Source organism: Alligator mississippiensis, chromosome 1, assembly GCF_030867095.1.
Source record: "Alligator mississippiensis isolate rAllMis1 chromosome 1, rAllMis1, whole genome shotgun sequence".
Lineage (NCBI taxonomy): Eukaryota > Metazoa > Chordata > Crocodylia > Alligatoridae > Alligator > Alligator mississippiensis.
Genome location: NC_081824.1, coordinates 60943153 through 60955706, shown reverse-complemented (window position 1 = coordinate 60955706; position 12554 = coordinate 60943153). Strand labels below are relative to the sequence as shown.

General features: G+C 43.2%; 1 protein-coding gene across 2 annotated transcripts in view; it reads left to right on the top strand.

The window, feature by feature from the left end:
• The window catches only part of COL9A1 (collagen type IX alpha 1 chain), a 97399-nt gene that overhangs the window by 17882 nt on the left and 66963 nt on the right, over positions 1–12554 (top strand). The window contains exons 6-10 of one of the 2 annotated variants that reach the window (XM_006263154.4): positions 7479–7562; positions 8317–8337; positions 9490–9564; positions 9683–9718; positions 9813–9875. In XM_006263154.4, coding sequence (XP_006263216.2) covers positions 7479–7562; positions 8317–8337; positions 9490–9564; positions 9683–9718; positions 9813–9875 — 279 coding nt within the window. Of the gene's footprint in view, positions 1–7478; positions 7563–8053; positions 8272–8316; positions 8338–9489; positions 9565–9682; positions 9719–9812; positions 9876–12554 lie in introns of those variants that run through there. The other variant, XM_019496724.2, reaches the window with a different exon arrangement.

Below are 12554 nucleotides of genomic sequence, written 5' to 3'. Positions count from 1 at the left end.
ATGATTTTTGAGCCTACTACATTCTTTTGAGAGAGAGTCTTAACAGAGGAACAGAGAATCAGATCCTGAGTTTGTACAAAATTGTCAGAGTTCCTCCAGTTTCCTTAGTTACTGCTAATTACAAGACATGCGAAGAACAAAACAAAACAATAATAAAAAAAACCTGTCAGTTTTAATGCCACCCACCTAAAAAAACACATAGCCAACAATTATGTCTGGAAAATGAAGACAAACATAAAAGGATAAAAAAAAGCACAAAATAAGTCTGTGTCAGTCTCAAATTTAGGTTATTTTTTCCAACAACATTGAATTATGTCACGTTATAATGCAAGAAATTAGCTTAAGATATATTTTTTACTTATTGCTCTTGTGAGAAGAATCCATTACAACTGGTTTGAAAACAACCAGAAAACTAGGGTAGTTAACCACTGGAACAAACTGACATTAATAGATTGATTCAGTAGGTTGAGATTTGCTGTCTTTCTAGAACTGCTTTAGCATCAAAAATTACAGGCCTGATGCTAGAATTACTAGGTGAAATAATATGTCTTGTGTTATGGAAGGTCAACCTAGATAATCATAATGGTCCTTTCTGGTCTTAAAATCTCTGAATCTATGAAAACATGTTTTAAAATGTGACAAAAGGAATATCCAATTTAATGGCCTACTACCTTCATTTATCTTGCAAGATCACAAGAACATGTTTCCTCTCTTATTTTTTTCTTTTCCTTAAACTGAATAAAACAATAAATAGCTGTGGAGGTTTCTAGGCTTTTCACTCCACCTTACCATGCTGCACACTGTTTAGGTACCCAATCACTCTTTGTTATTTAATAATCAAAAGGCAAAGTTTATACTTTATATCCAGATGTTGTTAAAACATATTACTTATGATGGTATAACTTTTTAAAATACCAGAATCGTGTTTCCTAGTTGCTCTATTTATTCTGTAGGTTGGCTCCCTCTAGGTGTACTATCAAACATGTTATATTAAAAGAGATTTGTTATTGTTTGTTGTTACGATGATTGCCCAGAAGAGTCACTGGCGATATTCTGTTAGAAAATGAGGGTGGCCTTTGAGCCTTTGCAAGGATTTATGCTCAGGATTTCTGGTACGTTTTACAGAGGCCAAAAGATCTGATGACATTATAATTGTACACTATTGTTTTTTTCCCCATCTAAAGAAATTTCAAATAAGAACTTCAACAACATGACATATATTGTAGTTTGAAAATTGAACAGGGACCCTCTTAAAAATATGTCCAACCTTCTGTTTGTGATAAAAAAGAAAACCGATTAAATCAGTGGTGCTCAACCTTTTTTACAGGCAGGCCAAATGGTTAGTGCCCTATTCATCTATGAGTCAGATCTGGCTGATGGTCTCGATCTGGTGCTCAGAGCAAGTTTAGCAGGCACCATATGGCTGCATGGAAAGGGCTGAGGGAGCAGCACAGCCCCAACACAGCGAGGGAAGGGAGCGTGACATGGCTTTGAAGGAGGAAGGGGATGTAGCCTGCTCCCAGCGCAGGGGGGCAGAGGGGAAGAAGGCTTGAACTGGCCCCATGGTGTGGCTTGGCCCCAGCCTGGTCCTTTGGAGGGGAAGAGGTGATGGTCTGGGCTCCATCCTTTCCTGTGGGTGGGGGAGGGGGCATGGCCGCTGCATGGGGTTCTGGAATTTGGTAAGGAGAAGAAGGGTGCTGGTATTAATAGCCACTGCTCCCCACTGCCAAATTTCTTAACCTGCATTTGGTCTGCAGGCCAGAGATTAAACACCCCTGAATTAGATCTTTATTGCTTAAAAGCCAAATACTGTGAGCCAGATCATCAGCTCATATAAATTGCTGAACTTTCATTGACATCATTGGCACAACTGTGATTTTCACATGTTGATGGTCTAGGCCCTTATTTATAATTGTGTCAGGTATATAAATCATCATGTTAATGACCTTTTCATTCCTGCTGTTAGGAACCAAGAGGAATATATTTCCGATTAAATAGTGATTATGTGCCTGGCCCTGCAAAGGGTTGTACTTCCTTAGCTCATGTTGACCATGAGGAAAGGAGTACCTCATAATAGACACTCAGCACCTGCTGGATGTGTAGTCTCCATCACCACAGTTAGAATGTTTAACTGATATTTAAACTCGTTATCAAGACCAAGGCAGTTACATGGCGTTTAACATCTAAGAGGTAGCTCTTATCACTAGGCAGCGCAGGGAGATGGATTTGTACCAGAGCACAGATTAGGAAAATTGCTTTAGTAGTGCATGCTGTTGCCAACGGTCTTGGCATTCTAAAGGGTGCTGGATCCATTCTCTCCACTGTGTAATGGGTGCATTCTCAAGCTCAAAAGGTTGAACACCTGCTACATAAGGTCATCTGATGCAAGCAATAGCTTAATTGTCCCAAGGCCTTAACAAAGATACTGAAATCATAATGGAAATCAAAACTTTAAAAATTATTATTGACGTGTAGAAAATTGTATTATACAGGTTACAAAATGCATGTAAAATAGCCTTTGGTCATTTTAGTATAAATGTAGCAAACAGATCACAAACTACCCATAAAAAATCAACGTGAATATAGCATAGTGAAATTTTTATAGGACTCTTCAGCTTTTTCCATGTTATATACTGTAATTGCAAAACAGACCCCAGCATCTGGATTTCCAGAGAATACGAACGAAGGATTTCTTCCTTGGCTATTATTCCAGCAAAGTCCTTCTTCTGTTTCCCTGAGAAAGGGGTGAGAGAGTAAGCCCAGCTATTTGATGGGATATGGCGTGCTTTATTTTCCTCTATTCATTCTTGGGCCTTAAAATTCTGAATGTCCAAATGCAGGAACATGGGAACTGGGGCCTATATCAGTATTTTTAAGACATATTTATCATTACAGGATAACCTCATAAGATAGCCTTTTAGGAAAGAACTGAAACTTAATGGAGAGTAGTATTTCTCTTGTATGTATTCAATTAACCTGACATAAAGGAAATTGGAGCATAAAAAATCTCTACGTGAAATATTACCTTGATGGAAGACAATAAGAGTTTGGCCACTGAACTTCAGTGGCATCAGGATTTCATCCCTAATATAGAAAGAAAACCTGTGTACGCTCAATACATCAAACACTATGATAAGGGAGTAGACATTGTAATATCTATACTAACATATAATTCCCCTTCTCAAAATAAGACCACTGCTTTCATTAATTCTGTGCTATACAAATTATCAGTGCTTCCTTGTATATGTGCCTGCTGTCACTGAACTGGGAGTAATAGGCTGTAATTAGCAGGGAAACTGACCTTGACTTCATTTAGTGATTGCTGTAACAGAGCTATCTCCAGTTCCTGAACAGTTTCTATTTATTTTGTTCATTTTGTTGGTAATTTTCCTTTTTCTTAATTTTTGCACAATGTTTTTTCCTCTCCTGACATTCCTTTCCACAAATGTTGAAGGTTCTTTGCATGGTGAAGAATACTGACCTCTGGAATTCACAGAAGACTGTACAATAGGAATGAAATATATAACTTTCATGGAAATTGACCTGTATAACTTCTATAAATACAATTGTTACTAGAATGCATACCACACACTTCATAGAAAGGACCCTTGAGGCTTGATTCACTTCTCATTTGCACTGGTATAAAATCAGCCTTTGATTTCAGTGAAAGAGAGGAGCAGGCTATTAATACAGATCTGCTCAATTGTAGTTTTACCACAGGTGTAACTTATTTTGATTTGTCCACTAAATGGCAATACACCAGTGACTGCACACACACCAATTTTTCTGGAAAAGTTGCTCAACAGATTAGAGATATTTCTATTCATTTTTCTCTATAAAATAGAGGAACATTTTTTTTTTCTTAAAGCATAGCATGCAGCTGAATGTTTCACTGTGACTTGACATTATTACTGTTGCGTAGCAGACACTACCCTGGAAACTTAGGTCTCATTTACATCCCACTTATGCTTCACTTATCTCAGTTTTTGCACAGCACAGATAAGATGATACTGCTAGTGTGGCATACTTGTAAAGGTTTTGCTAATAGCTGGCATTATAACAGTATTTCTATTGATCTTAGAAAGATGGATCAGATACAAACAGAACTAACCCCAAGTTATAGCTACTGGCTGAAGATGAATGCCACAGCAACCTTGGATTTTTAATTAGAGATCTTTTACTAATCTCAGTTCTTAAAAGCCACAGAATTATTGCATTTAAATAGATTTGGCTTATATTAGTTCTGAACAGCAACTTGGATGAGGGGGTAAAAAGCACCCTGTTCAAATTCACAGACAACACTAAGATGTGGGGAGAAGTGGGCATGCTAGAAGGGAGGAATAGGCTGCAATCAAACCAAGACAGGTTACAGGGGTGGGCGGATGAGAACAGGATGGGTTTCAACACTGACAACCGCAAGGTACTGCACCTGGGGAGGAAGAACCAGCAGCATACCTACAGGCTGGGGAACTCCCTTCTCGTCAGTGCAGAGGCAGAAAAGGATCTTGGAGTCATTATTGATGCCAAAATGAACATGGGCCGACAGTGAGGGGACGCCGTCAGGAAAGTCAATCGTACCTTGTCATACATCCACAGATGCATCTCAAGCAGGTCCAAGGAGGTGATCCTCCCCCTCTATGCGGCACTGGTCAGGCTGCTATTAGAGTACAGTGAAATCCTTTATGTCACCATTACCCAGACAACACAGTCACTGTCAAATGCCACCTATCCATGTGGGAAGAGACGCAGAAAGCTGGCCAGGGCTGAAATAGCTTGTTTGACATTTTTTTTCTTTTTAATTTAATGGTCCCCAGACTAACTGCAGCTTTAAATAGCAACATAGTTGCGCTTTTCTTTTTTTTTCATTTTAAAATAATGACTCTATTATATATTAGATTAAACCCCTCCTCCCCAAACCCATGGTAAAAGAACATTAAGGCTGAAAAGTTGACTAGTCATAATTTAGAAATACTAGATTAAAGTCTGTAGGGTTTTTGGTTGTAGCCATGTTGGTCTAAGGACATAGGCAGGTTAGGTTTTTTGGGTAGATGTAATATCTTTTATTAGACAAACTGAGTAGATGGAACAAAGTTCTTTGAAAGCTTCCGGGCACAAGTACTCTTCTTCAGGCATAGGGAGACTCTGCCGTTGTCCTTGGCAGATCCAGACTTCAACCAGTTGAACTAGAGGCAGTAGTTGGCTGTTTCACTCAACCACAACCACACAAGGTATGAAGGGACTCAGTACTCCAGGGTTCAATGGCCAATGGTTATATAGCTTTTGCTCTGTTCATCCAGCCCACCCGTATCTTCTTTTATTCACTACCCTCTTGGATCCTTGTATTTTCCCTTTCTTTTTCTGAGCTCTTATGTGCTTATATCAAACTTCCATCTCCGTTTTTAACTCCTTTGGTCTTTTGTATGTATCCACACATCCCTCCCATCTTCACCATGCTCTCCCATCCAGATTTCCACACAAATTATTAGAGTTTAAAAATTCTAAGGGTCTGGAAATAGATTCTTATATTTAAAAATGCCAGGCAGAATTGCCAGCTTCAAAGAAAAAAGACTTTTTGGTATACCAGGATCAGTTAATCTTTTTATGCCTGGAGTCAAGTTTTCATTTAAAAAGTTTTGGGATTCATTGAAACCAGAGCCATGGAGTTTAAACTTAATTTTTTTTTATTATTAGCTTGAATTACAACCTTGTTAATGTTTAAATGTATTACTGGTATAATGTCATGTAATTATGTTATATATTATATATAACATTTGCTTTAGTTATTGAAATCAAGAAAGTTTAAAAACTAGAGATGAAGAAAGGAAATAAATCATTGACTCACAGGTAGGGAAAGAATGCTGAACAGATAATATAGAAGAGGTAAAAAGCACCCCCCTCCAAATATGGTGTGTGATAAGGTTGAATCAGAGATGAAGTCAGTAGTGGAAAAGCAAAAGAAGCTACACAGGAAGAAAATGAATATAGACAGTATGGAAAGATGGAGCCTATGAAGAGTTTTGAAAACTAGAAGAATAGATTTTTAAAATAGATTCATACATATGATGAGTGTGAATGCACTAGATATTGGAAACTACTTGGCTGCATCTTTGAAAAAGGAAAAAAGAAGTTCAGTGACAGCATTTTGGAAACCCTGAAGTGTAGGGACCAAAAATGGAGAACAAATAATATCAATAGCAGCAAGGTCAAGGTAATGTCTAGCAGTGTTCTGGAGATACGAGGTAAGTGCTAAAAACATAGATGTTATCGTCAAGATTGAAGATGAGATGTCCCAGAAGAAGCAGAGAAGACTAAGAAGCCTTAAATTGAAGCAAAGAAGTGAACATACATTACCTCAGCCAGAATAAGAAAAAGGAAGACAAACATGAATCAAACTAGCAAACAAAAGTTGCAGAGACTCAGTCTGTATTGAGGCTCTCAGGCTACACCTCCATTTTTCCATATGTGACTCTATTTTGTAACAGAAAAAAACTTGGCTCTCCATTGCCTGTACCTGGCCAGTGCGTGGCATGCTTGAGATATCCAGGCTGAGAAATCATGAGTTAGACCACTTGTTAACCTCACGAACCATCATGGGATCATGTAGAACACGAAAGAATCTAAGACTTCAAAAAGAGATGTTATAATTCTAAATGGTGCATGGATGCACCCAAAATGTGATATACGATGCAGTACCAAAGATATAAGAGGACATACCTTTGAAGCCATTCATTTCAGCTATTCACATTACTGTTTTCAGTAAAAGGTATGTAGAGGGTACTTATAAACCTCCCTTAATCTCCCTCAATAAATAAGTAAAAGGTACTTATTTTTCAGACATGTAAATAGAGGTCCAGTTAGTTTCTCGAAAAGAAAGAGGTGGATTTATTTCTGGGCCAGATTGCAGAGCTAATGTAACACTTTTGGAGAACATGTGAAATCTCACAGAGGCATATCAGCCAGCCTGACTTTTGTTTGTTTAAATATGATACAGATCTTTTAGAATTCTTCTTGCTTAGATCTTCTACTCCTGCATTCATCTTCAGACCTGTCATTCTTCCTTCATAAAACTGTCCAATTCCAATGAAATCCTTTGAGAATGTGTGTTCATTAATAAAGGCATATCTGCAGTATATGAATTAAGAAGCAAAATCTATGCTTGGACACGACTGACTTAGAGGTTTGCTTCATCTTAAATTCCCATAACAGGTTTTATGCTTCTCTCTAATGCAGACAGTAGAGAGAGGGGAGAGTTGAAGGTAACTGGCTGCTCTGTTCTAAATAAGCAAGCTCCAAGAACTGACTCAAGCCATTTGTTTGTCAGTTAAACAATAAACAATATTGGATTATCCTATCCAGTGCCTTTCACAGTGCACCTTTTAAAAGTCACTGGTGGCTGACCAGAGTATTTTTGTTATGAAACTTCCAGCCTGGAAACTACACATCTGAAATACATTAATCTGATTGTATCTCTGTGCTAGTTTGAACTCCAATGGATGCTGATTCACTGTGACCCTCTGCGACCACAAAGAGAAACATGCAGTGAACTTTCATCCCGGACCTGGGTAAGGAGCTTTCTTATCCTTAATCAGACTACTGTGGAGTCTACATCTTCAGCCTCTTCCTCTGGGTTAACAGTACCTTAATTTTCTTTTGGTCACTGGATGCCTATTTTTAATATTGCTGCCTGGAATTTGGTACATTTCAAAGTCCAAGCCCATCAGCTACCATCTCAGGGTTTTAACCCTTTTCTTGCTTTCTTACTTTTTCCTTATCAAACTGCCTAACGCAGAAGTATTTACTCCTTGTGCCTCCATAGGAAGTGGCAGGGGTTTGGGGGGGAAGAAGTTTTCTGCAGGCACCATGCTTTGCTTTTCTCTCTTGATAATTCATGCAGAAGATGAAGGGAGTCTAATTCACACAGAAGGTGAAGGACCAGGGTCAGAGCAGCAGCAGCAGGACAAAGGGTTAAAGGAGCTGGAGTCCTTCAGTCCCCTCCTTTCTTGCCTTCAGATTTCCTCCAATCCCCACTACGCTCTGCTAAGTCCATTAATAAACAGAAGGCACTGACACCTATAGCAGGGGTTACCTTTCTGCTGCTGCTGGAGGACTCACTTGGGGGGGCTTTTGTATGTTTTAAGGGTCCTAAAATCTATCAAGAGCAACAGAAGGGAAAGCTCAGCCAGAGAAGTGACCATGGCTAGCACTGCCTGGGTCAGGGGAACCTTACTGCTAGGGGTTTTCCTACAAATGATTTGCCCTTGCCTGGCTCAAGTAAGTTTATGCTGACTTTTATTATCCATTTCTTATTCTTTGCAGATAAGCCAGACGGCCGTGGTGGTAAGTTTTAAGGGAAGGAAGTGTGCTCGGCTAAATTGGAAAGGTCTGTACCAGGTTTTCCAAGGAAACTGAGGGCAGTCTCCTGTCCTGTTCGGAAACCAAATCTGGGCTGGTTCTTCTAACTCTTGTCCCACCAGCAAGGGCTGGACCTGGTGTATTTTGACACTGAAACAGCAAGTTAAGAGAAGAGATGTATTAGCCTTGCTTTTATGCTTTGAACAGAACCCTTCTAGCCCAGTAGCAGGGCAGCGTTTCAGCTCCCAGTAACAGTATCTTTCCTTTAATTAGCGTCTGAGACATTGTTCTAAAAAAAGAGACTCCTGACCTGCTGGCACCAGTGGGGAGGGGAAAAAAAGCAGGCAGGACAGGAGCTAGGGCTCGAGTTGGAGATGCCAGCCTGAATGGGGCTGGAGGCTTGAAGACCTGGCAAGGCTGCAGCCTCAGTGCATCAATTTCTCCAGCAGGCGCACGGAGGGGCTCCAGGTTTCATTGACAAAGCCCCTATTGTGAGCTCGGCCCAGCCAGGCAGCTGGAATCCAGTAATAAGGAAAACAGAGCAGTGCTTTATAGAAACGGGGGGTTAGAAGCAGGTAGCTAGGTTCAAAAAAGGGACTGGACAAATTCCTGGAGGAAAGGGGCATCCGTAGCTGTGGAGCCTGGGAGTGAGGGGCACAGCCTCTGAACTGGCTGCCTGGACCTTCAGTGCTGGAGGCTGCAAGTGGGAGCGGCACAGTTCCCACTCCCTTTGGCATCCCCTCCCTGCCCCTGTGTGACCCAGGAGCCTGGGCAGGATGCTCTGGGCAGTCAAGGGCAAGTCTCCTGTTCCTGCCAGCAAAGCCTCTGGCGTTTCGAGGCCTTCTGTAGCTGCCCCCCGCTGCGGCGCCGGGGCTGCGGCTGGGAAGCCCTGGCGCGGGACAGGCCAGAGTGGGGGGCAGCGGGCCCAGAGGAGCCGGGGGTGGAGGGCTGAGGGCACGGGCTGCGGGAGGTCGCGCCCTGGGGCCGGTCGTGCACGCAAGGCGCGGCGGCCCCTGGTCTCGCGGCCGGGAGGGGCGGCTGCCGGCTGCCCGACGAGGAGCCCTGGCGGCCGCTCCCCCGTCCCCCCGGTCCCCTCAGGCGCCTCCGGGCTCTGACCGCGATTTCCTCCTCCTGCAGAGAGGCCCCCCGGGCCCGCCCGGCCCCCGCGGCCCGCCCGGCCCGCCCGGCGTCCCCGGCATCGACGGCATCGACGTAAGTGCCCGCGCCCTCGGGGCAGGCTCCGCCCGGGGCCCCTCGGGGCATCCCCTCGGCCGTGCCGGGCTGCGCCTGCCCCTGCCCCGGACTAACCTCCCCCTTCTCTGCCCGCCAGGGAGACCGAGGTCCCGACGGCCCCCCCGGCCCGCCGGTAAGTCCCCGCGGCCCCCCGCCCCGCCCTGCCCTGTCCCCGGGCTGCGGCCGGCCGCTCTGAAGCGCTCGCCTTGTCCCTCTTTCCCCTGCAGGGGCCGGACGGGGCGGCGGGGAAGGCGGGCGGCCCGGGCCTGCCGGGAGAGCCGGGAGCCGACGTGAGTAGGCTGCGCGCGGGGGCGGGGGCCCGGGCTGCGCGGGCGGGGGCTCCCGGTCGCCGACTTCTTGGTGACGTCAGAGGGGGCCGTGGGGCCGTGCTCTCCCCGCAGGCGTGCGCGAGATGGGGACCCAGGGCTGACTGGGCTGGCGAAGGGCCGGTGGCTTTCCAGAGCGACATGTATGAATGGATGGAGACGGGTGGGGACATGTGGAGCAGCACCGACCGCTGGAAGCTGCTTTGATCCAGAGGATACAAGTGAGGGGAGAAGGAAGAAAGCAGCGTGCTGTATACTTGGGCTCCGACTCAGACAAGCGGTGGCGATGCATAGGGGGTGCATGTGCACCCCCTGAGAGCACTGGTGCACCCCCTGACAGCCAGTGTCCCCCACTTAGGTGGGGCAGGTGGGAGCACTGGTGCCCCCCCTGAAGGCATTGGCTGGGGAGTGGGAGCACCAGAAGAAATGCAGCTGGCCCTTCCCAGCATGGCCCTGGCCCTTGCAGGTGCGTTGCTGGGACTTCCTGGTCGACACAATTGGCCGCAGGGGGACCTCCCCCCCCCTCGGTTGCTGAGTGGCCGCTGGGGGGGGTAAGTGCCCCCTGACTCAGGAAGCACCAGTAGCCCATGCAGACAAGGCATGGATCTGTGAAACTTGTAAAAAAAAAATCTGTGGCCCTGTGGGATTTGGCCTTGTCAGCTGCAAGTGATTCATCAGACCTCGTCTGCATACACCATGATCGCAGGGGTTTCAACCTTTTTGGGTCAGTGTATCGCCACGCGTACCCCTGGTTGAAAACCCCTGATCTAGAGCAGTGGTTCTCAACCTTTTCTGTACTGGGAATCATTTGTAAACATTGATGGCCAGACCCAACCCAGTGCCCCCAGGCCCTGGTGTGTGGGGCAGCGGATGGGTGTTTTATGACTCTTTCATATATTCTTGTGACTCACTTTTGGGTCACGACCCATGGTTTGAGAAATGCTGATCTAGAGGATGGATGGTTGCTTACCTATATACACACACACACATACATATGTATACGATATGTAATATATAGATACACACATGCACATATAGCTTTTTAAAACCATTGGTCTCTTCCTCAAGTGAATCAGGGAAAAAGGAACAGCACATTTCCAGGAAGCACATACATCTTTTACACATGTGGTAGATGATGAAGGGCTGTGTATTTGCCCTAACATAGTGTCACTTAGTGATGTCATGCGCAGGGCTAAGACGTGTGTGAATATATGTGTGTGCATACATATGTGCATGTGTGTATTTATTTACACACACACACACAAATGTATCTAGGTATGTATATATATTTGTGTGTGTATTTATAGCTATATACCTATAAATAGGTATATAGCTATAGAAGGATAGCTTTTAAAAAACATTGATCCCTTCCTCAATTTAAACAGTAAAAAAGGGTAATGCTACTTGTTTCTGTGAAGCACTTAAAAGCATAGCTCTCACAAACATGTGACACAGCAAATACACACTCACTTGCATATAACTTTTAGACATCCAGATCATTAAAGACTCTTCTAAGTGCAACAGCAGCTCATCCCGTTCTTCTTTTTATATCCTTTTTGATACTACTTCTCCAAAGTGGACACTTTTTCCCCACTTGTTTTAGTTGGCTTTATTTCTTCATATTGCCTTTTTTTTGTATTTTCCATGCTGCTTTTCAGTTCAAATTTTCTGCTTTTCTGGTCTGCTTTGTTAGTTCTTGTCTGTATATTCTTGCTATGAGGTCAATATCATCTGCAAGATTTGGAGAGCTAAAGATATTTCAGTAAAATAAAAGTCAGTGTATATAAAGCACCTGATATGCCAGTTGTATTGGATGGGTTGTAATGCTGAAGAATGAGGAAATCCAATGAAAAATTTCAAATGTCAAAAAGAGTTAGTTGAGGGGAATATTGAGAATTTAAAAACTGGAAAGAATAAAATCAAGAGAATAAATAGGTTAGGAAAGAACGCTGTTGCAGAAGGTTCAGGAAAGATGGCGGTGATCATTTGGATGCGTCAAAAATGGACCTAGAAAGGACATGCAAGCTGAGTACAAGGAATGAAAAACTGGAAAACTGAGGATTTATTGAATAGATATGGTGAAGACTGTCATAAAACAAAAAGGTTTAAAGTTGGATGAAGCCATGAACTTGGTGCAAGACACAAAGCAGTAGAAAGGCTTAATTTGACCTCATTGTCGCTGCATGAGTACTTTTATTATTTGCTTATAAATAAACATATGCACACACAGTATAACCATTTTGGGGCAATCAAAATATTATTTGAAAACATAAATCTATTTAAAGACCTAGGCAGATGATTGTTTCTTTATCTGTATTACTTCATACATTAGAATAGATTTATATAATATGTACATTTTTCCCCAATTGGATTTTTTTAATTCCTTGATAGCAATGATGACCTTGTAAAGGGAGGGGAGTCATATTTACATTTAAACTGAGGCTGTGAACTAAGTGAGCTGGGATCAAGTGAATGATTATGCCTTATTGAACTGGAACATAAGGGTGAACTTTAACAGTGCATCCAAGATAAATGAGATCTTAAGAGAAACAGTAACTTCAACGTTCATTATTTTGAAACAAGGACATCAATCCATCCCCAGTGGTTGTTACTTCCTTTATGACCTAGTTTTTCCATGGGAAA